The sequence below is a fragment of the Gobio gobio genome (genome assembly GCF_949357685.1).
Source record: "Gobio gobio genome assembly, chromosome: 17".
NCBI lineage: Eukaryota > Metazoa > Chordata > Actinopteri > Cypriniformes > Gobionidae > Gobio > Gobio gobio.
The window spans coordinates 21,709,880-21,735,754 of NC_137110.1; the positions used below are offsets into that span (position 1 = coordinate 21,709,880).

The window sequence follows — 25,875 nt, forward strand, 5'->3', positions numbered from 1 at the left end:
GAAATGCTGGCCCATATTGATAGGATAGCATCTTGCAGTTGATGGAGATTTGTGGGATGCACATCCAGGGCACTAAGCTCCCGTTCCACCACATCCCAAAGATGCTTTTTAGTCATTTTAGTACAGTGAACTCATTGTCATGTTCAAGAAACCAATTTGAAATGATTCAAGCTTTGTGACATGGTGCATTATCCTGCTGGAAGTAGCCATCAGAGGATGAGTACATGGTGGTCATAAAGGGATGGACATGGTCAGAAACAATGCTCAGGTAGGCCGTGGCATTTAAACGATGCCCAATTGGCACTAAGGGGCCTAAAGTGTGCCAAGAAAACATCCCCCACACCATTACACCACCACCACCAGCCTGCACAGTGGTAACAAGGCATGGTGGATCCACGGACTCTACCATCTGAATGTCTCAACAGAAATCGAGACTCATCAGACCAGGCAAGATTTTTCCAGTCTTCAACTGTCCAATTTTGGTGAGCTCATGCAAATTGTTGCCTCTTTTGCCTGTTTGTGTTGGAGATGAGTGGTACCCGGTGGGGTCTTCTGCTGTTGTAGCCCATCCGCCTCAAGGTTGTGCGTGTTGGGGCTTCATAAATGCTTTGCTGCATACCTCGGTTGTAACGAGTGGTTATTTCAGTTGCTCTTCTATCAGCTTGAATCAGTCGGCCCATTCTCCTCTGACCTCTAGCATCAACAAGGCATTTTCGCCCACAGGACTGCCGCATACTGGATGTTTTTCCCTTTTCACACCATTCTTTATAAACCCTAGAAATGGTTGTGCGTGAAAATCCCAGTAACTGAGCAGATTGTGAAATACTCAGACCGGCCCGTCTGGCACCAACAACCATGCCACGCTCAAAATTGTTTAAATCACCTTTCTTTCCCATTCTGACATTCAGTTTGGAGTTCAGGAGATTGTCTTAACCAGGACCACACCCCTAAATGCATTGAAGCAACTGCCATGTGATTGGTTGATTAGATAATTGCATTAATGAGAAATTGAACAGGTGTTCCTAATAATGCTTTAGATGAGTGTATATACGCCATAGTAAAAATATCTTAGAAGTTAAATACCATCTAAAAGTATCTTTATTTAAATAATAGTGGGCAGCTTAGGGCCATGATTTTAGAATGTCAAGGTTGTTCATTGCTTTTATTTTGTATTTGAATAAAATACATTTTAAATACAAATTTAATTAAAATAACAATTCTAAGTTTTTTTAAATATAAATTATTATATGCCATATATTTTATTTTATTTTTACTCCATATATCAGTCAGTCTCTCATGTAAAACGCACACACACATACGCATACTCTGTTTCGCTATCTTCCTGGTGACTTGTCATAGGCGTAATTGTTTTTATACTGTACAAACTGTATGCTATCCCCTTACACTAACCCTTCCCCTAAACCAACCCATCACATAAAACTTTTTGCATTTTTATATTTTCAAAGAAACATAATTTAGTATGTTTATCAACTCAATTCATTCATCAAATCATCATGTAGGTGATTTCAGGTTTTACTATCTTTGCGGGGTCCCCACAATGTTATATAGACCTGAACACACACACACACACACACACTCAGGGTGGTAGCCTACAAACCTTGAATACGGTCAGGGTGTAATATCCCTTTCATATTTAACTCATACTGAGCATTTGAACTCATTGCCAGTCCATTGACGTTTGAAACATTCTCATTCCCAGTCCAGCCACATTGAAATCGACCTGAAATGTAATTCACAGCTCCACATCCCTCTATCTCCACTTCTACATCTCACCTCTTACCGAAGTGAGATTTGAACTGCGTTACAGATGGAACTAATCCGAGTGCTTTAAAACCGTCTATTTGCTCAATTATGGAATACATTACGCATTAAGATGTAGACACCTGATGAGAAGCGGTTATGTGTTATTTTTATGATCAGCAGGCTGTTACCCTAGTAGCTGAAACATAATTGCTATCCTGTGTTTTTGCCAGTCAGATAAGCTTGTATAGAGCGAGCCTTGAAAGCGTGTAGATTGGGTCCGCTGGCCTGTCAGCTTCACAGTGGGGGTCAGGTCCTTTTGCCTTCTCACCATTTCCCTACCTTTGCCCATCTGGTGTGATCACCCCCAACTCTGTCCTTTCATCTCCCCCTTGCCCTCTCTCATTCATTTCCACCAGTTATCACCCTTTCCCCTTTCTTATATCCTTTCTGACTTTCTTTTTCCTCTGCGCTTTCCTTCGCTCACTTTAAAGCAATAGTTCACCCAAAAATGTGAATTCTGTCAGCATTTATTTATTAACCATCATTTTGCTGTGCTCTATATTCTAAATCTTCTTAAGTAAAATTTAAGTCAATTCACTTTGTGCTTCATTTATGGATATAAAAATGCAATGTTTTGTAATCAATTATTCACCCTTGTCTCTCTGCAGAGCACAACTAATATATTTTGATGAATATTGGTAGCAGAACAGTTTCAGTTCCCATTGACTTCCATTGTATTTTTTGTTCATGCAATAAAAGTCAATGGGAACCAAAACTGTTACCAACATGCTTCAAAATATAATCTTTTGTGTTCCACAGAACAAAAGAAAGTCATACAGATTTGGAACGAGAGTGAGTGCATTTTCATTTATGGGTGAACTATCCCTTTAACTGTTCCTTTTTTCTCTCTTTCTCCTTGGCTGTCCTCTGTCTCACACCTGTCAGAGAACATCACATCTGTGAAGGAATCAAAGAGATGCATGAAGTTCCTATTGGACGTGTTAGATTGAATTAGACAGAGCAGGTAAACAGAGGTCTGTGCTCTTTGATTAGAAGCTAGAGAGTGAGTTTGTCACATGAATCAGTGAAGTATATCCTAGTGACAGGTGTGTGATGTTACGCAATGATTCAGTGATTTTGAACACATTAAGACAGTATGAGACAATGATGTGCTGGTGTTTCCAGAGTGGATTGTAAAATATTTCTGTAATGCTCCTAGCTCTTATTAATACTAGAGTTATATTTAGAGAGAACGATTTAAGACACTAAAGAGAAATATTTCATTCTCTGTCATCTTATGTATTTTACTGATAAGTGCTCACACAGATTTTGTTCATAATTTACAGTTCATTTATGTTTTGTAAAAGCAAATTAGTGAGTCTAATTCTGTCGTTTTTATGGAATAACTGTAATGCCTTTCATGTTCAGTATATATCAGCCACCATATCGGTATTGGCTGATGTATGTTCGTCTTTAAAGAGGGTATCACACACAGTTTCTGTCAATCTCATGTCAATCTTGAGTACCTATATCGATTAGTATTGCATCCTTCATATCTCAGAAAAGTCTTTAGTTTTACCATATTTATAAAAGACAGATACACTGTACCGAGTCTTTCCGAATAAAACCGAGCGGCTGGAGGCGTATCGTGTGGGCGGAGCTAAAGAGTCAGGAGCGTACGCAGCTATTGCATTGAGAGCGTCTGAAAGCTGTGGAAAAAGTTTTTAGAACACCATGTCATGCGCAAGTTTTACAACATTTGTGTGTGTTTACTCATGGTACTACATGATTTGGTTTATGGACTACTACTGTATGTGACTTAGCAGTAGCAAGCGGAATGGTTTTGCACGTCAGACTAGTGCGTTTACATAGAAAAACGATGGAATATAGTGCATTTGAATGAAGAAGTGTGCTTTGTGTGAACTAGGTTTAATATGAAATAATTTTAGTTCAACATATTTTCCCACTCTTTGTGTACTGTTGTTTGGAGTGGTTTTACAATAAACAAACAGACATCTATAGTGGTCAGCTAAACAAATGTATTTAAACACACACCATACATCGCATGCTTCGTTGATACATCGCATGCTCCATTGATAAATGAACTATACGTTCATGTTGTTTAATTGATGTGCAGTTACGCGCTGATCGCCAACAGCACACAGACATTTGAACCAGTTTTACTCACCGCCTGCGGTTCCAACGCTAGATCATGAACCTTTATTGTTGGGACCGCTCCATCTTTCAGCATTAGACGATCTTCAAATCCGGAGTTGAACTGGGCCTTGTTTATAAAACAAGCATCGCCGAAATGCAAGGAACAAACAAAAACACTTGCTCTGGAAAAACAAACTCCATCCACTGTCCCCTTAACACTGGGTTCTATGGGATGCTGAACAGGGTTGTCTTGCCCTGACAACCAAAAACACAATTCTTTGGTGACATTGTTGATTTCATGAAGTCCTGTGACCTGTGCAGTGCAGAGACTTTCCTAAAGCCGAGCAAAGTGTGTTGATGGGTGTGCTTGTTTTTTTTGTTGTTTTTTTGTTGTTGTTTTTTTGCTCTCTCGCTCTGGTCGACGCCTTATCGGAAGAAGTGTCTGTACAAGGACATTCCGCCCTTTTTGTTGTCACATAGGCCCATACTCGAAAAAAACTTTCCAAATGCTTGAAATAGCATTATACCCCCCTTTAATGTTATTGTTATCGGCTTGACGAGAAAATTTGACTGATATATTGAAGCCAATAGATAATGTATTATTTCCTTCAGATGAGACACTTCAGATTGCCATTGTTCGGTATGATGGTTTTAAATTGCTTGAATTATGACTGAACTCACCTCAAAAAAGGAAAATACAGTTTAGTGCAACATGTGCAGTGCAAGTCTGTCATATAGGCTACATAAAATTATAATGAGAACATTATAATTGTGTGCTTAAGACATGGTGAGACTTTTGTTTTTGTAATCAGGCTCTCAAAAAGTATATAAAAATTTTGATTTAGATTTATCGGCCAATATATCGGTTATCGGCTTTCAAATATAAAGAGATATCGGTATCGGCCAGAATTTTCGTATCGGTGCATCCCTATTAGTTATGTTTTTAAGATATCATACATGTTCCTGGGCATAAAAACGTTTGAACTTTTGAACTTTTCATGTACTTTAGCATTTAATTAATTCTTCTTAACTAGACTCCGCCCCTTTTCAGCACTGTGCTCGTTGTGTTCTGTCTTCCGTTTTGTATTTCCACATCATGAAGGTAAAATCTTACAGATTTATAAATGAACCGTTCGTTTTGAAATAATCCCGGTCTACTGACATTTTATGACATCCATTTCAAACATTACAATGCTCCTATAACTTTCATTTCCTCTACAATAAGTAAATCCACTTCACAAATTACTCGACAACAGAGATGCCATAGAAATATACAGAGCTACCTCAAAAACGGATGTTCAAAGACAAAATTGTATGGCTGCACTGTTGTTTCTCCGGTACATAAGGTCTATAAGGTAAGTCTGAGGAAATATGTTGGGTACAATAATCCAAAAAGCAACCATGTCCCCCAAATACTGTTATAAATTGGTCAGAATGATTCCCAATCAGTTTAGCTTTCTCACTGCTTTGAAGTGGAGAGCTTAGAATATTAATTTAGGTCATACATTTATTCAGTCTTTTATGCATCCGTAATGACTTGATACCTCAGACTGTCAGGCATCAGATTGAGGCTCACAAAAACATGCAGTTTATCAGAATGCACATAACATACCTACTTTGACATGATTTCCTGTGGATTTTCAAGGCCAATAAATACATTTATCAATTTGTGACAGTTACTGTATATTATAAAACATTTTCCATAGAAAAAAAATCAATTCCAATATTTTTCACACCCTAATTTATGTTTTCTGAATTTTCTCCTCAATAGTTCTTGTAGTGTCGTTGAGGTGAAAATTATAATCAAGGATAATTTGTAATCAGGTTACCTAAGCGCCTCAAAGTCAATCTCCAATCAAGCCCAGACACCGTCAGAAAAAATACCCTTGACACTAGAACTGAGAGCTGCTGTGCTGCGGTCTTCTTTTAGTCTCCTACGTGTCAGTGCTACTCGGGTGTCAGGGTGTCAAGTATGAAGGTTAGATGTAAGTAACAACTCAAAGTAACCAAGTAAGTGAAGTCTGCTTAGTGATTCCGGACTGTTTCGATTCTCCTCAACCTGTTAGATGGTTAGTCAATCTACTGCTGTTCGCACTGCCAGAGATGAGTGTCCTAGCAGAACTTTTTTTTTTCTACATTCTACATTTCTAATTTGATTAAATACAGGATGTTAATTTTTAGTAACAATAAATTGTTATTTAAATGAATCATGTTTTATTAATGAACTTAATTATCATTGATGTGTGAGAAATATAGAGAGAGGGATTTTCTTAAGTAAAATTAAGTATGCTAATGATATGGCCTTCTTGATATGTTCTTAATTTTGGGAAATATTTGAAATAATTAAATAAAGTAGACCGTTTTGGTATTTTTTTGCATGCCCAGTCATGAGAAAGTCCCTTGATTCTTTCTAAATTGTTATAATGCAGTATATACAATGCCCATTTCATATATTTGTCATTCTACATTTACTTAAAAAATTGGTTTGCTTTGTTGTTGTTTTTTATAAGTTACTTCAAAGCATGGAAATTACAAATTATTGAACAAATTCTACTAAAATAGAAGTTTAAAATGATGAAATAAACAAATAAAAATACAGGGACCGAGGTCATAAAATATTACTCATATTTTGAGTCATCAGTTATTTTTTGTTTAATTTTAATATATTCATTCAACATGAAAGGTTTTATTAGATAATAGCTGTGACTTGATTTTCTTTATTTGTAAAATGCTGCCATCTGGTGGCCAGTAAGGTGTACTGTGGTCTTAAATGTTTTTGGCAATCTTAGTATCACCACATTCTATAGGTTTCTGCACACTACAAACGCATAAGCCCTTAACATCCATGTCCCTTTGCATGATTTACATTTACATTTAGTTGTTTATCAGACGCTTTTATCCAAAGCGACTTGTAAATGAGAAGAGCAAAAAGACAAACAAAATTAAACCAACAATAGGGCAACAATATGCAAGTGCCGTGACCAGTCCCAGTTAAACAAGTAACACGTTTTTTTTAATGAAACATTTTTCATTCTTATTTAATCACAGGTATAATCATGGCTCCTGGGGCTATAGTTTAGTGAATGAACTGTGTCAGTTCTTATATGTTTAGATAGGACAGATTTTGATGAGTATTGTTTGACTGTTTCGTTTTGACAGGCAGCGTTTGGACATTATTTCACAGAGTCATCCTCTGCATTCACACCAGCCTGTTCGACTCATTCTTTCTTTTCCTATTATCATCAGCTGTACGGCAGACAGATCTTCCCATGCACTGCCATTCTCTTCTCTGTGTTGCCAACTCAGACTTCACACCCTGAATTTTGTCTTGTGTCAAAGTTTCACTTCATGTATCTCTTCACAGCTTTATTTCTAATCAAGCATCTTAGCAGTACACTTAAGGGATTTTTTAATGATGACTAAAGATCACAAGTAATTTACGGTGAACTCTTTAATCCACCCACACATCAAATAAGAGTGACTCGTAAAAGAGGAAAGACTCGTACGAGGAGGAATGTTTAGGATGCTTGTAATTTTCTTCTCATCGATGGTACTATTTTAGTACCTATATGTGTTACGAAACTTAATGAGCTAGATGTTCCACATGCTTGTAAAAAAAAAATTAAAAAAAATGTTTTTTTTAAATAAGTCATGGCCTATCACCCTACTTGGTGCTTCTATTTATATGCATGTGAATGAAATGCAAGACTGGAAATGCAGGCTCATGCAGTTTTGTCTTCGACTGCATACATTACCAAAGTTCATATGTGATAACCTCTGACCTGTGAATTCAAATAGGACAAAGACTTTTGATCTCTTGGCAAAATTCACATAACACACACACACACACTGAAAAACTGCATGTTTTGCAGTATTACATGGTCTGAAGTTTGCGTGCTCAGTGAAAGTGAATTCAGAAACTCATACAGGAAACACTTCTACCACAAACTACTAACAACTTGACCTTTTTTGAGTCTAAAACTCATTGAGTCTTTTAGCTGTCTTTCCAACTATTGTGCAAAAAGGCACATAGTATGAACAAAACATACCATATATTAGAGTAATATATTATATTAAGTCTAAATAATTTAAACAAATATATTTAAAAAAAATAGTTTGTGAATTTAGGCATCACAACATTACAATGTACACTATAAAAATGTAGATAATAAGTACATTTAACATTCATATTAGTATTATTACATGCATTAGGGGTTTTAAAAATGAAGTGGGCAAAGATCATTGAAATGTAAAACAAGAGGAAGTAAGCAGGGGCGCAGCTGGGGGGGGGTATGCCAACATCGACCAGTTAATCTGTAATATAACTGCTATGGTTGATACACTGTAAAAAGATTTTAGAGTTCAAAATATATATACAAAAAACTTTCAGTTCACATAATTTAATTGAGCCAATTCAAATCAAGTCAATCTGACCTCCAAAATCTTTACAGTGTGTACCAATTGTACTCATCATTGTCTATTTAAACACATTACAACCTTGCAATAATCATTAGCAATTTAATCATGGCATAACACACCAATTCCACTTTTTTTGTGCTTTGATGTAAGTTGCTTTGAACTGCCATTACAGCTCATAAATCGCACTACATTTCATCACTGAGCGGGAAAGTATTTCATGTCAGAAAGAGATCCAAACCATTTCAAAATTGTATTCCAAACATGGTTTGAAGCGTTCAGAAAGAGATAAAAACATGTTAATGACCCTTCTGGAATGTAGAATGTTCTTCATTAAATCAGGCTGTGTGTATTTTGTTAGTGTCTACAGCAGACCTTTAGGAACGAAACTTCTCATTTGTTCAGACATTCCAACTCCTTGTTTAGAGCTCCGCCCCGGGTTTCATGTGTGGCCGCGTTCTCTTGCAGAGAGTTGAGTTGAGTGGTAGCGCAGCTGGACTTCAAAAGGAAGTGGCTGTGCGGTGAAGTTAAGCTCTGTGGGAGGGCACTAAGTGTTAGGGGAGTCATGCAGGGGAGACGCTACTAGAGCACGCTCAACAGCACAGCGCTGGGTCTCAGGGCAATGCTCCGCAGGTCGCCCTGCCACAGAGGCAGGGTTCATTTTGACTTCAGTGAGGAGGTGGTGAAGAGGCTGCACACCTCCACCTTAAGGTTAGAACCAACGCCCTCTTTTTCTGTCTCTGCTACATCTCAGACTCTGTCTGGTTCACCACATGCTTTCACACACTGTCTCTTACGCTCTCTTTTTTTAGGTTTGGTTTGCTGGCTTATATATGTGATCACTGCAGCTACATACTTACGTACCTAAGTACTACTTAAAATACGGGCCACTACTTGCCCATCTCTCCGCCTGTCTACGTCACGAATTTCTGTCCTTTTCTTCTGGACCCTTGTGACACAGCGATCAGGTGTCATCTCCTGTTGCATATCTTTTCTTTTGAAACGGATCTTCATCTGTGGTATCGCGTTCTGTACTGTTTCTCTGTTTTTGAGATCATTGTGATGATTTGTTGTTGCTCAAGCAGTTTGTGAGTGTGTTTGTAAGTAAACTGAGCTCTGTGTTTATATAAGAATCAAATTGTTCACAGCTGTTGTACATTTCCCATCAGTTTATTGTCTGCATGCATTGGATCAAGCGTTACACACGCTCTGTGTGATCGTGATATCAGTTGATACATTCAGCTCCACTGTAATTTCACACCTGAGACCTGTTCTTTCTTTACATTGTCTGGGTAAACATCGCCACTCAGCTTTAGCTCAATTCCAAACCAAAATAAGCTTCCCAGATGACATTTTGCCATTATTGGAAAGAATGATTTGAAACAGATTTGTTTAGAAATGTATTTAATTTTAAACTGCCTTGTTTGTCCATGTGTATGAGTGCACTCTTTCTTCAGTTATGAATATGTCGCTGTGTCAGTCTGTAATGCTTGTTTATATACACTCTAATTATCAAACACATGAATGAATGAGTGTGTGAACATCTGTGTTTATACACAGCATGCTCTGACGTCAGGAAAGGGTGTGTAAAGGTCTCCCATGACTCCAAATGCCAACACAGATAATCTCCACATTGGGTGGATTTGTGCTGAAAGGCAGAAATGTGTGGCTTGAAACAGAGCTCTGTGAGATACGTTTACCTTTGCATGATATGTTGCCTAGAGTAGACCGCATATGTGGATTGTGTTGAATTGGTGACACTGAAATGCAAATTTTGAATTCAGATATTTCGTTGGGTTGCATTTATAAAATCAAATCACTTTCATCACTCACTCCGCCATACAGTGCACAATCATTTGTAATGTAATTTGCACACACAATTTGTACATTGTGTATACAGTAATGTTCTCCTGCAGTCACATACACGACTGTCTGGAAAATGTTATATACACAGTGTACAAATACACACAGTATACACACAATTCAAAATGCATCATGTACGGTAATTTAATTTACACTGCAAGATATTTTTTTATTTGGAATTTTATACAGCAAGGACACATTAAATTGATTGTCACAGTAAAGTCATTTATAATGTTACAGAATATTTCTATTTCAAATAAATGCTGTTATGTTGAAGTTCATATTCATCAAAATCCTACAAAGAAATAAATGTTTGATGGATTCCACAAAAATATTAAGTGGAATAACTGTTTCCATCATTGTTTTTGAGCGCATGTTATAATGATTTCTGTAGGATTGTGTGACACTGAAAGTTTTACTTTGCCATCACTGAAATCAAGAGCATTTTAAAATACATTAAAATAGAAAACAGTTATTTTAAATGGTAATAATATTTCACAGTATTACTGTTTTTACTGGATTTTGATTGAAAACATGCAACCTCTGTGAGCATAAGAAACTTTTTTTTTCAAAATCATTAAAACCCCCAATCTTTTGAATGGTAGTGTACACAGATTTTCAGATTTGCTAGGCAGTTAAAGGGTTAGTTCACCCAAAAATACAAATTCCATCAATAATTACTCACCCTCATGTCGTTCCAAACCCATAAGATCTTCGTTTATCTTCAGAACACAAATGAATATATATTTGATGAAATCCGAGAGCTTTCTTACCCCACATACACTGCAACGTTATTACCACTTTCAAGGCCCAGAAAGGTAGTAAAGACATTGTTAAAATAGTCTATGGGTGTTTTCACACATGGTCCTTTTCAGGGGTCTGAGCGCGGTTCGCATGATTTTTGGCCCATATGTGAACCCTCCAAACGATCCCAGACCCCTTTAAAGAGAACCGAGCCGAGACCATCACAGGAGGTGGTCTGGGTACGGTTTGATCTCATCGTATGCTACGGTTCGCTAAAAACACGCAATCTGAACACAAACCACTCTGGGCTTACTTGATTTTTCTGTTCGCAAATTCCAGTAGAGTTTCGTCATCAAATGCCTCCGTACAAATCGGTTGTTTGTCATGGCTACTTCTTCTGGCAAATCTATACAAATTATTAGTTCACAACTTACACTTGTTTATTGCAACTTCAACCGCTTCCGAACCTTGCCAGTTTAAAATGGTGTTACGAGCGCACACCTAAAGCGCATGCACACTTTGCACAAAAGCCAGCTGTCACAGCGCGTGTACTAAACGGAATCTTTAGCGTCTTATTGCATTTATTTTAAAATGTCAAAAACACACGTTTCACATAAACAGGTGGTTTTGTCTTAAGTGAATGTAAACATCTGCATTACTAGCCTAATATAAGAATCAGTCATACAGTGATTCAGTTTTATTTTTTTCATTTCTTACTTGAATGCTGCTTTTAGGCATACCTATATTTTACCTGGAAAATTGAAAGCAGTTTATTTAATTTGCATCTTTCTTTTATTATTTTGTTGTATTGTTAGTTTTTTGTATGCTGATGTTATCATTTCCTTCTGCAATAAAATAAACATGATTCAAAGAAAACAATACAAAATAAATCTTATTTACAAGGGTGGATGTGTGATATAGCTAGAGCAAGAATATGCAGTATTGCAAAAAAAAAAAAAAAATTTGTACAAAGATAAACAACTTAATTCAACAGCATTTGTAGCAATGTCATTTAAAAAATTTTTTTTACAAACAAATATCTTGGTTACTGAGGCACAAACAATGTAAGTGAACGGGATTAAATGTTAAACGCCAAAGGGTCAGCCATCAAACACTGAACTTGATTAGATTCAACAGTGTGAACACAAAAGGGTCTGAGACAACATCACTACTAAAGTGGACCAAAAAAGGATCTGAGTCCTCTTTCAGGTACAGGGACAGTGTGAACGTGAAGAGAACTGGGTCCTTTTTGACTTGGTTCACCTCTTGGTCCACTTTAAGAAGTCTGAGTTTGGTTCTTTTAAAGAGGACCCAAGTGTGAAAACACCCTGTAGGACTACAGTGGTTCAACCGTAATGTTATGAAGCGACTAGAATACTTTGTTTAGTTAAACAAGGCACCTGTGATTACTCCAGGCGGTTTCTCCTGTGATTTGTCTACTTGTAACACTGTGGTAAAGGAGAAAAAAAAAACACTTTATTAATAACCAAAACCAACATCCAGGAGATTGCAGGAGTACTAATAGTAAAACACAACTACATTAAAATAAACAAGACCGAACAATGAACAGAGAAAACTAAGGGCTTAAATGCACACGGATTAATCAACCGAACTAAGAACAGGTGTAGAACAAAATTAATAACTATGGAAACTAGCAATGACCTGGAAACAGGCAAAACGAGAACAGGGAAAACTAAACCAAAACACGATGAAACTAAAACTAAATAGAACCCTGGCACTACTAGTTGGCACAAAACAAACATTCACTTGCATACTAACTGTTTTTTTTTTTTCTTCAAATCTACTGCGTCATCTTAAATTATCCCCAGAGTAGGGCATCTATTTGTTCCAAAATATGTCATGTAAAAACAGCAAGCATTCTGCTTTTTTTTCAGTCTTGTTGAATGCCATTTAAAGCAGGGTGTGCAGCCTTGAATATTCTCACGGGCCAGCTCATATGAACTTCCCTCTTCTGTTTCTGAGTTTCTGATGCCATAGTAGATTCCAGTGTAACTTTCCCTAGAAGTCCCCTTCTTCCCCATAAACACATGATCAAATCGAGCATTGCAAAATATCTATGATGCCTGATAATGTAATAATTTATTTGCTCATGTGTTACAGTGAAGTGCATTTTGTCAATTAGTTCCACTACAAGACAGGAACTGAAAATGTATGTGAAGCAGAGACCTTTATAATTTGAAACCCATTATAATGTCTCCTTGTGTAAAGATGGACCATTGTTACAGTCGTGGCATTTTAAGTGAAGTGGACAAGTAGAGAATATCTTTTGGATCTGCCCTATAAACTATTGTTGTGTTGTGTACAGTGTAGTATGTGCTAGACAGTGAGTCAACACCAGCCACAATGTAATTAGATACTTACTAGAAGCCTCCTCTTTTTGTTTCATGGTGAGAATATAAACATAAGATAATCTTTATTCTACTTAATTGCTGAAAAAACATTTCCATTAGCTGCCCTTACAACCATATGATATTCTGTCTCTGCACAATTATTACAAATGAAAACAACTGAGGCAATCACGTACAAATGTTATATCTTACCTTTAAGACAACAAGGGGTTATTTGTTACATTATGGTCAGCTCTGATGTCAAGTATTATTGAGCTCAAAATTGTTGATTATAACCATTCACGTCACATTAAATATCTTGCCTGGTCATTGACAGTGTTGTTATTGTTAACTGAAACAAAATGAAAACTGTTAAAAATAGTTTTTATTAGTTAAAATAAAGATGACTAATAAAAGGTCTATCCAATTGAGTGCATGGGGTATTTTCTTTCCTGGTTCGGTCAAAACACACCCCATAATCACAGCCCAATGGAGCAGTATCAGACTCATATTCTGACTAGAATCTGCGTATGACGACATCAGGCTAGTGCACGTATGCAGCAAGTACAGAAATCCTGTGTGTATATTAGATCTGTGTATTTAACCCTTAAATGCATGACTGTTTCGCCAAACATTCTTACATATTTGGGTCTTTGGCGACCCAAATCTATATTTAACATGGATAGATCTCTACCTGTCGCGATATAAAACTCCTGATATTAGAGTAACAATTACAGAAGAATAAAATAAAACATATTTTGTTACCTTTTGGAGCTTGGAAGGGTTCAGTTTGAGCAAATGTTTTATACAATCATCACTGTCCTTGTCAGAGCTCATTTCCCAGTACATTCAAGGGTTAGTTCACCCAAAAATAAAAATTCTGTCATTAATTACTTACCCTCATGTCGTCCGACACCCGTAAGACCTCCGTTCATCTTCGGAACAGAAATGAAGATATTTTAGTTGAAATCTGATGGCTCTGAAAGGCCATGGCACAATGGCACTTTACACTCTCAAGACCCTTAAAAGGTACTAAAGACGTTGTTACAAAGTCCATCTCACTACAGTGGTTCTAAAATAACTTTATGAATCGGCGAGAATAGTTTTTGTGTGCAAAAAAACCCTAAATAACGACTTACATAGTGATGACGATTTCAAAACAAGGCATCATGAAGCTTCGAAGCATTATGAATCAGCGAGTCGAATCAGCGGTTTGAATCGCCAAATTTCAGCTGTTTGGCGGTTTGACACGCGATCCGAATCATGATTTGGCTCACTGATTCATAACGCTTCGAAGCTTCATGATGCCTTGTTTTGAAATCGTCATCACTATATAAGTCGTTATTTAGGGTTTTTTTGCGCACAAAAACTATTCTCGCCGATTCATAAAGTTATTTTAGAACCACTGTAGTAAGATGGACTTTGTAACGACGTCTTTAGTACCTTTTAAGGGTCTTGAGAGTGTAAAGTGCCAATGGAGGCCTTTCAGAGCCATCAGATTTCAACTAAAATATCTTCATTTCTGTTCCGAAGATGAACGGAGGTCTTACGGGTGTCGAACGACATGAGGGTAAGTAATTAATGACAGAATTTTCATTTTTGGGTGAACTAACCCTTTCAGCATCTGGCTCATATTTGCGATCTCACGCATATTCTCAAAACTCATTTTCAATGTCTTCAAAAGAAATATTTTTGATCTCTGACAGCATCTTGACCAGATCCATCATCAAGTGACAGTGACACTAATATTTGAATGTGTTCAGTACTTACTCTGCAGTAAATCGCTGAGCCATTTCAAGTTTTGCAGGTTATAATTATTGTTCATTATATTATTGTTTCGTTTTCTGTCTGAGGTAACTATGAGTGAAACGTCACTTCATCTTTGTGTATCAGACATTGCCACCTTGTGTAATAAAGGTGAATTTAACTTATTTTATCATTAAAGATTGATTTATTATTGAGCAGAAAAAAATATACATGCAATCTTACACACCTCGGGTTGTTAGCGACCCTATAAAATTTTGACCAAAAACTAGTGGAAGACAGGCATTCTGGTCATTTATTTTTTTCTTGTTATATTGTTTATAATGGAATGATTGAGGAATACTAAGAGGGTTGATGTCTAACTTTAAAAAAATGAATGAGGAGGAGGGTAGTGAATGACGTCCCGGGTCGCTAAAAACCCGAGGTATGCATTTAAGGGTTAAATTGAGAGTATTGTAATATACAGTACCTACTGTTATATATGCTGTTAATATGAATCAAACAAGAGAAAAACAAAAACTCACTCATTGCTCTTGACTGAATAACTTTAGTAGCTTTATAAAGAACACATTTCTTTATTGAATGCTGCTGTTAAATGCTCTGGCAAGGAGATAAACATGGCGGACGTTGTACCGCTCTCTGAGGGCGGGGTCTATGCTAATGCGGCAGTGTCCATCAACACTCGTGGGCGGGGCCTGTAAAATGTGACGTCACTTTGCCAGGAATCTGCAAAAAAAGTGTCTGTTATGAGACACTGCTTATGATTTATGGGGATTTAAAAAAGAGTGGGTGGATTTTTACCATTATAGGGTGGTTGTGTACACACACTGCCCACACATTTATGTTCAAATTTTGCATAATAGGTGCCCTTTAAAAAAATTAAATAAAAAAAAGACAAAAGCACATAACAAAATTATTCAAACTGAATATGTAAAAATGAAACCTAATTAAAAATATTAATAAATACTATAATAGTATAAATGATAAATAATACTAAAATAACACTGTCTGCCAGAGAGCGGTAGTAAAGAATATTTGTAGCCTTTGGTCTGTGTTTTGAGACGACACCCTATATGCGTGTGTACTCCTAAACACTGATATCATTAACATTTAGCATATATTTAGTTCTGGTTTAAAATGCAGTCTTTCTCTTCTGCGGGAATTTTTTTTTTTTATTGATGACTCATTATGAACTACAGATCAGATGCCCTCTAAAATGAGAAAGTCCCTCCCCCTGGAGCCTATCATCTGTGATGTAAAAGCTTGTTGGACCAATAAAATTTTCAAAAATGCCAAACTCCCTAGTTCTATAGGAAATGCATCATCATAACACTGAGAACTGCACTCATCAATGGATTTCATGGAGTCTTTAAGTGTTCAGCCAAGTAAAGATATTGTAAGATGTCAACTTGGCCACTTGACACTTGTTCTACTTAACTTTATGATTGTTTATTTCCTCCCAATGTAGCCACTATCACCTTTTACGTGAACTCTGTAATTGTAGTGTCATGGGAATCAGATATACTGGTCACAGCTGAGGTCAGAGGTATCATTTCCTGGGAGCTTTTTTCAGTCTTAACCTCTCCAGTGAGCTCAAATTACCCATATTCTGCTTCAGACACGATAGCTACTCAATGAAGATGTCAGTCAGACTAACACTGACAGTTTCTTACAAAGAATTTCCATTGAAAAGGATATGTAAAAGTATGCAATGAGAAATGCCACTCTGTGGGTCATGTTCACAGTGAAAAAAACACAGCTTGTCTGTGTCAGTGTGTTTGTCTGGCTTGGCTTTGTCATCTGATTTATGTGTTTTGTTCAGCAATTGATGTTATCAAGGGCAGTTTTTGCTTTGTGGATAGTGGAATGATACCGTATAGACTCCTTACCTATACCGTTAGGAGACAAAGTACCTAAATGTAGTCTGTTTCACACAGTATGTATAAGCAGTTTCATTTATTGGCTTGTCACACCCTTCCTGGATGTCATTCAGACTTGCAGCGTGTTGCAGAAGCATTGCAGAATTAGCTTTCAACATATCTGACTTATGATCTCATTTATCAAAAAGGCCTTTGGTTTATGATTTTCAATTATCGTACCTTTGTGAGTTGTGTTAATAACATAAAAAATGATCATTTAAATAGTGCCTTAAAGGCACAATATGTAGTTTTTTGCCGCTAGAGGTCGCCTATTCAAAACAAAGGCGTAGCTTGATGACGTCGAGATTGAGTGTGGAATCTTGGGAGTTGTATTCTTCACCTCACAACCGGTGTAAAAGAATCGGGATGGGACTCAGGCAGAAATCATGTTCACGGATGAGATTATTTACATTACTGTAGTATGAAGCAGAGTAGGGCCGAGTTCTGTGGGAGCTGAACGAGGTCGCTGAAGCAATTGCTAATGAGAGACGAGCGTGACATACGGCTCGACGGCAGCTGAACTTTTATTATGCCACAGTTGCTGCTTCAGCTTCTTCTGGTCAAACGTATGTGGGGTAAAGCAGCACTGTTTTATCATATTAGATACATTTGAGTGTGTTGAAAATTATGTTATAGCGTTACTCTGTGTGTTTGCTCTGTGGCTGCTTTGAGACACTTGTTGCACACTGCAGTAAGCTATATCAATATTAGAATATCATAATAATAAAGGCTGGATTTTTGTGTTGCTAAATGGTATGCAATAATTTAAAACACATTGTATGACGGAGAAAATGCTGTATTACTGTACAATACAGTAAAACTTCAAATAATAGCCCGGGCTTCTATTTACCCAAATCGCCGAACTGCACCGGCTTGTATTTGAAACAGGCGTCTATAAGAGACAGGCCTTTAATTTAGTGTTGAGATGTTCAAGCATGACAGTAGGAGGTTACCACATTATATTACGTTTTATTTATAATTAATTCGAATGTGTTTAACAAATCATTTAATGTAAGAAATGTCTTAGATTATTGGCAGCACAAAAAACGAAACGATGTGACAGCAATGGGCAGAAGTAGAACAATATAAGTTACCGCTAAAATCCATTGAGCGTATGAACTTGTTGCCCGAAACACATCAACAAGAAAGAATGAAAGCTACCCTGTAAAACAACTGCAATCATGTGATAGAAAATTACTCTATTCATCACTAGTATCATCATCCCCGCGATTCTTGATTCAAGTTCATGGGCGAGTTCATGGGCCTCCGCTAACTCTGCCTGCCTTGCTCGCACTAACAGCTCCGCCCAGATGCGCACGGCTCTCCCTCTTTGAAACAATGGATAATGTCCTCGCTTCCATCAGAAGCTACTGTCAGGCCACATACCTAAGGATAACATCCCGAAGTTAATGAAATATATCTCCTCCTTCTCCCTCGCACACACAAACACACGCGCACGTCTGCGCGCAAGCATTAAAGGAATGTTTCAGCCGCTCCGTATCCAGCTTTACCCACGCTTGAAATTTGACAACTGTCAGCTTAAATGTCAAATTATACTTTTCTCCATGGTGGTATTGAGAGAATTAAGAAAAACTGAAGACTGAAAGTTCGTTAACCTCTTTGTTATGTTGCCATAGTGATGAGTCGTTCATGAACGGTTCAGTCTGTCACGTGAAATTTAATCAAAACATAGAACAGACGATCTGACGGGTTTGAGAAGATCAAATACAGCCCGATACTAAAAAACAGACCCGGCGTCTATTTGAGACCGGCCTTTATTTACCCAAACCTGTCGTCACACCAGGCGTTTAAAAGAGACAGGCGTCTATTTGGGACTCTGCTATTATTTGAAGTTTTACCGTAATTAGTTTTCTGTCTATTAAGGTGTCCAAACAGTTGTTCCCTTGTCTAATAAAACATATATTAAAGCGTCTTTGATGTTTCCATGGTTTCTACAAAATAAAACCGTAAATCGAGGGTAAGGCAGGTGGTATGACGTCACTGATAGGCGACACACGGACACAGTCCATGTCCTGGTAATAATGTAAGTACTAGGGCTGTGCAATATGAAACAGAATAATCATATTGGGACTTTTTTTTAAATGAATTTTGCAATTGCGATTTTTATTTGCGATTTTGGCAAATTGTTTTTGCTTTTCTTTTACTGCGTTCCAATAAATATTCTAGACGTGTGGTTTTTTTATGCCAATTCAGCGCAACTCCAAAAAGGAGGACAAATGAGTGTCCGGCTTGAGGCTGTGCCTCAACACAGGGGCTTAAAATCCGGACTATATGGCAACCCTGATTAGTGGCAATATAAAAAGCTAATTATTCAAGGGTGTAGTTTTGGTACAGTCTATGGTTTAAACATTAGCTTATTAGTATTAGCTGGAAAAAATACAACAGCAAATAAAAATTAGGTCTGAGTTTCACAAACAAAAACCAAAGACCGGCTGAAGGAAAACCCTCTGTCAATAGGTGGCGCTTATAGAACAAGAGAAATAGAGCCGTTTCCCCGGTAACCTCAGAAAACCTCAGTGCTGCGCTTATAAAGCACTGTTACACGGAGGGAAGAAGAAGAGAAAATGACATCAACTCAAGGTAGTCATTTCCCTTCAGAGATACATTAGTATAATTAATTCCTACTTTAATTCATATAAATGTTAGACTAATTTCCCTCAGCCATCGCTTAAAGGTTGTCAAACCTCTCCGTTCTTTCTGTAAAGAAACCTGCACTGCATGCTGTGTCTGCGTGAGACTGTTGCTTACGTTCTAAGTTAATAAGTCAAACTAACTTTACTTAACATTTTTCTTTTTTTTACTATAGCACGATAGGAACGGCTCACGCAAATCTCATCACCCTTTTGGAGCGCGCTGGTGAACGCGCGCAGAGTATGCTACGTTGATTCGTGCGCCACTAATAAAAAAAATTAAAAGCGCCATGATAATATTTGCGCTGATAATCTGTCTTTTCAGTTCGTACGGGAATTTGCCGCTTATAAAAGCTCAGAACGCATGATGCATATTATTCATTAATAGCCTAATTCACTCACCACCATATTTGTTACGCTGTGTCTGTTCTGAGTGAGCTCTGATTGGTTAACATCTTAAACATGCGCACAAGAACGTTGTAGTATTCTGAATTAAAATTTAAGCAGCCTTATCTGGTTTAGAAATCGCATCTGCTCAAATCGCGATTGTTTTGCGATTAATTGCACAGCCCTAGTAAATACACACGTCAACAAAATGTATAACACTGTTCTAGTGTTTTTGGATATTTGAATCAAAAATCCTACATATTGTGCCTTAAAGAAACCCAAGCATGCATGAAAGGAAATAACTGCAGCTGAAACAAGTACCAAAAAAAGGACAAACTACATTGCAAACAGAAACACAAGAAGAGACAAAAGAAAACACAAGATAGGTACATTGATTCTAATCACAAGACAGTCATAATGCATAAACACTTCAATATGACCAAGTTAACAGATGCTTTTATAATTCAGTTTTGAAGATGGAAGAGGTGAAATTTCACGGAGATGCCAGAGGGATGGAATTCATATCCAGTATCTAGGGGCCTTGGCTGATTTATCGTCAAAGGACAGTCTGAACTTCTGAACACTTTTTTTGGTGAAATTACCTATAAAGCAGTTGTACAGAATTTGCATGTTATTTCTTAAAGATTATCTACAAATGTATATCTGGGTTAACATATTTTACAGTGTCAGTATCATTGAATAAATTTGACTGCAAGAAAGGTACTTACCCCCTTTAAAAATAAGTGTGAAATGTTGCTTTGCAGGGTTTAAAAAAGATAATAACCCGGGGTTAAGCACAGTGTGAAAAGCCTGAATGATGTTGATGGTTGTTGTTGAAAAAAGATGGTTTTGAATGGCATGGCTAACAGGAAAAAGGGGCACAATAGGAGGATGTTGATTCAGTGTTAGCAGACGCCGGACCTCTGTGTGGATCAGGCCACTCAGCGTGCGACATCTCAATAACTTTTATTATCACTTGAGAAATATTCTACAGAATTATCAGATTCATGCATGTATGTGTGGGGAGTGTGTTTTGTAGTAGTACATTTCCGATGAACTGCAACAAACTGCAGGAAAACAAGAAACTTTTTTTTAATGGTTCTCCTATTCCCTAGTTTACTTTAGTGCATGTTTTTTTTTTTTTTTTACTTTGAGACTCTCCAGTGCTTGAAGAGCAACAGTGAAAAGGTCACCAAACCTCTAGCGCTCTGAGCGTAAAGACCATCGCTACTTCCTCTTAGTTAGAGAAATCACAAGCACATCTGAACCGAACACAAGCGTCTTTTGAAACTGTTTATTTGAGTTGAGCGTAATGTGTTTCCCTTGGTTCTCTTCTGTTTGATGTGGGCTGAGACCATCTCCACTATGTTTCCTTATGGTTTGGAAAGATGAGACATGCTTCCGCCCCAAGTGCTGGGAATCTTTGAGACTTTCCAGAGCTCTCTGGTCCCAGAGGACAGCTTGTGTATTTCTCCTAGAATTTTCATTAAGCTATATATAACTTATCTTGTGGATGGCTAAGGTGAATGAGTACTGACTTGTTTTTAGTTTGAATGAACAGTCTTAGTCTTCAGTAAGACAAAGGTGCATTTATATAATATTGTATATGCTAAAATGACACCAATCCAACACTATTAAATAGATTTTCATGTGTCCTTACCTTCATTTTAATGTATTGTTTTTTGTTTTTGTGCCATTGCAGTTTCGATGTGGAAAATGGCCCGTCTGCAAGCTGTAGTCCTTTGGATCCGCAGGCCTCACCAGGTTCTGGCCTGGTTCTGCACACAAACTTTCCCGGCCACAACCAGCGGCGAGAGTCCTTCCTCTACCGCTCAGACAGCGACTATGACCTCTCACCAAAGTCAATGTCTCGAAATTCTTCTATCGCCTCAGAACTGTGAGTATAGCCATATTTTTTCATTGTTTTAAATGTATTAATAGCTACATTTTATTTATTGAACCAGTTGAAAACATCAACTCAAAATAGACTAAATTGCTTTAAAGGTCCTAGCTTGTCTTCCAAGGTGGACTGGTTTCTGGGCACTTGTCAGCTGGTTAGGCCGAAAAACCAGCTAAACATTCTTATATCATCTAAAAACAGCAAACCATAAGTGAACCACTAGGCTGGTTTATTTTTATGAGAGAAAGATGTTGTAAATCTGAATACTTTTTCCGGCACAACGCATCTTTTAAAGATGAGTATAGTTGTCATATATTTTAGTAATCATTAAATCATCTTCACTAATGAGTCACGTTACTGGGAAACCTCCCTTTTTATTTTGCCACCACATCTAAATCATTCAGCATCTGGTAATCTGAGGACCTTGAAGTTGTTTAATATGCCTTTTTTCTTCAACGCTAGTATTTCTGTTTCCAAACATGTCTGTAGGGTAAAGATGGAGGCAGGGCTGATTAGTGGAGCTGATTTATGCGCTGCTGCTCATGGCAGTGAGATTTGCATGCCTGGACGTATCTCAATCAAGGAATTATTTTCTAAGCCTTCTGGCGGTAACTGCCTGGAATTATATAAGAATGCATTTCCCAGAGTCTTAGATGCCAAATATCTGTTGAACCCTGAGGAATGTGCTGGGTTGTTATTGGTAACCCATTTTTTTAGTGCCATTTAGGGTCCTGATACTGAAAGGAACCTCTTTTGACCTCATTTTGAGGGTCTGTTTCAAATTCTTGTTTACTTAAAATAATAGGTTTTGCTTTGTTTAAGTGTCGATGGCTCAAGATTCTATTCCCTCTTGATTGCAGGCATGGGGATGACCTGATAGTTACACCTTTTGCTCAGGTAAACACATCAGTGTCACGTTTCTTTAAGGATTACTTTTCAAATGGACGTGTGCTTGGTTTTACCTCACAGTTTTATGCTATTTCTGACTTTTTCTAGGTTCTAGCAAGCCTTCGAAGTGTCAGAAACAACTTTACCGTCTTGACCAACGTTCAGTGCACATCTAACAAGTGAGTATTGTTGAAAACAGAAGCTATGACATTAACCCAACTTAAATAAAATATTCAAATAGACAAAATCCAAACAATAAATAAATAAACCAGTTTCGGTTTCTGAACATGTCATTTTACTGCTGAGTTAGTTTTTCTTTCAAAATTCAGGAATATTTGCAAAAATTTTGACATCGCTCAGTTAAAAGAAATTGCACATGCGGTAATGCGATGGGTGTCTATGGGGCAAGACACTTTATTGTAAGACATAAAAAATTTAAATACACAATGTTTCACCACAAATTTTGAATGTAATATATACTAGCCTGAAGAATAAAATCACTTAACCTGTAGAAAGTTATCCAATCTTACTTCTCCTTTGACAATGTAATGCAATTAAACCGTGTAACTTTCACATGATACATGAAGGAAACCAGAGAGGAATATGATGTAACTATCCACAAAATACTGTTTACATGGAGCAAACTCCACCAGCAGGAATTACGTCAGAAGTGCAGACCATAATAGTATTCTTAATGCTGCTAAAATGCCAATTTAGTCTTTAAAGCTCAAACAACAGGTTAGTTTATGAAATAATTCTTATAAATGCTGTAACAGCAATATGTACTTCACAACTCTCTTCACTGTTTTTAAACCTTCCAAAATGCCTGACCCCATAGACCGCCATTAACTATTCTTTTTATAATGTTTTAATAAAAATATTATAAACGAATAAATATAAATAATATAAAATACATATAAATAATAAATACGGCCACAAGAGGACAGTCTTTCCAATCATTTATTTTATGGAGTCTGTCACCCATGCACACTGACATTTAACTAGAGCCATTTTCCACTTAATATGTCACCAGTTTTCAAGATTTAAATCCCAGCCAAAAATCACATGCCTACGGAGAAGATTTTCCAGATGCCCCCTAAATTCCATTTTTCCACCTGAGCGATGAGGGTGAACGGGGGAAAAGGTGTTTATTTGCTCTTATTAATGGAATAATTATTTCCACTTTCCAAGTAACCATGGATCTGCGTCAGGCCTATTATACCACAGTTAGAGGCTTTTGTTAGGCCCTTTGCTAGTCCGTCCAAAAAGCAACCCAGTTCAGATGAGCTTAAAGGGAAATTCTACGGAAGTTTCTCCAGAATAGAGGACACACCCTGTGATATCATAATAATACGCTTCTATTAGTGTCACATCAAATCCATGATTCACTTAAGAAAGATATATTTCAGAATGCACAGGCTTTGAATAGAGTTTCATTCTTCAGAAATATGCTCTTTGCTTTGACATTAGGCATCCTGTTACGGTTATACACTCACCTAAAGGATTATTAGGAACACCATACTAATACTGTGTTTGACCCCCTTTCGCCTTCAGAACTGCCTTAATTCTACGTGGCATTGATTCAACAAGGTGCTGAAAGCATTCTTTAGAAATGTTGGCCCATATTGATAGGAAAGCATCTTGCAGTTGATGGAGATTTGTGGGATGCACATCCAGGGCACGAAGCTCCCGTTCCACCACATCCCAAAGATGCTCTATTGGGTTGAGATCTGGTGACTGTGGCGACCATTTTAGTACAGTGAACTCATTGTCATGTTCAAGAAACCAATTTGAAATTATTCGAGCTTTGTGACATGGTGCATTATCCTGCTGGAAGTAGTCATCAAAGGATGGGTACATGGTGGTCATAAAGGGATGGACATGGTCAGAAACAATGCTCAGGTAGGCCGTGGCATTTAAACGATGCCCAATTGCCACTAAGGGGCCTAAAGTGTGCCAAGAAAACATCCCCCACACCATTACACCACCACCACCAGCCTGCACAGTGGTAACAAGGCATGATGGATCCATGTTCTCATTCTGTTTACACCAAATTCTGACTCTACCATCTGAATGTCTCAACAGAAATCGAGACTCATCAGACCAGGCAACATTTTTCCAGTCTTCAACTGTCCAATTTTGGTGAGCTTGTGCAAATTGTAGCCTCTTTTTCGTATTTGTTGGGGAGATGAGTGGTACCTGGTGGGGTCTTCTGCTGTTGTATCCCATCCGCCTCAAGGTTGTGCGTGTTGGGGCTTCACAAATGCTTTGCTGCATACCTCGGTTGTAACGAGTGGTTATTTCAGTCAAAGTTGCTCTTCTATCAGCTTGAATCAGTCGGCCCATTCTCCTCTGACCTCTAGCATCAACAAGGCATTTTCGCCCACAGGACTGCCGCATACTGGATGTTTTTCCCTTTTCACACCATTCTTTGTAAACCCTAGAAATGGTTGTGCGTGAAAATCCCAGTAACTGAGCAGATTGTGAAATACTCAGACCGGCCCGTCTGGCACCAACAACCATGCCACGCTCAAAATTGCTTAAATCACCTTTCTTTCCCATTCTGACATTCAGTTTGGAGTTCAGGAGATTGTCTTGACCAGGACCACACCCCTAAATGCATTGAAGCAACTGCCATGTGATTGGTTGATTAGATAATTGCATTAACGAGAAATTGAACAGGTGTTCCTAATAATCCTTTAGGTGAGTGTAGATGACGCAATAGAATGACAAATGGGTGTTAAAAATAAATAAATACACTGAATGTTTGAATTGCAGGGATTTTCTGATTGTGTCATAATTGTTTTTGTATTTATTTGTCTACAATTTCTGAAATCTTTTAACATTTCTCCTTGCAGGAGGTCCCCCGTGTCCAACCAGCCCCCCATTACGAGAGTGTGCCTACCTGGTAAGTCCACATATCATTTCACAAATGCATAAATGTATCCCAAATGCGGTCCAAAAGTCTCAGACCACTAGTGAAAGGCAACTTTTTTCAGATTTAATAGTTTTTTTATTATAAATTATATTGTGTTTAAGTGTGAAGTGAGTGCAGAATCTTAAATATTGAGTAT

The 25,875-nt window shown here is 37.5% G+C and overlaps 1 protein-coding gene across 5 annotated transcripts in view; it reads left to right on the plus strand.

Annotated features, from left to right (window-relative positions):
• Positions 1–25,875, plus strand: part of pde4ba (phosphodiesterase 4B, cAMP-specific a) — a 200,900-nt gene that overhangs the window by 136,026 nt on the left and 38,999 nt on the right. For 4 of the 5 annotated variants that reach the window (XM_079840808.1, XM_079840809.1, XM_079840810.1 and 1 more), the window contains 4 exons: positions 21,716–21,910; positions 22,774–22,810; positions 22,910–22,980; positions 25,660–25,709. In XM_079840808.1, the coding sequence (XP_079696934.1) occupies positions 21,716–21,910; positions 22,774–22,810; positions 22,910–22,980; positions 25,660–25,709 (353 nt within the window). Of the gene's footprint in view, positions 1–8,811; positions 9,049–21,715; positions 21,911–22,773; positions 22,811–22,909; positions 22,981–25,659; positions 25,710–25,875 lie in introns of those variants that run through there. The other variant, XM_079840812.1, reaches the window with a different exon arrangement.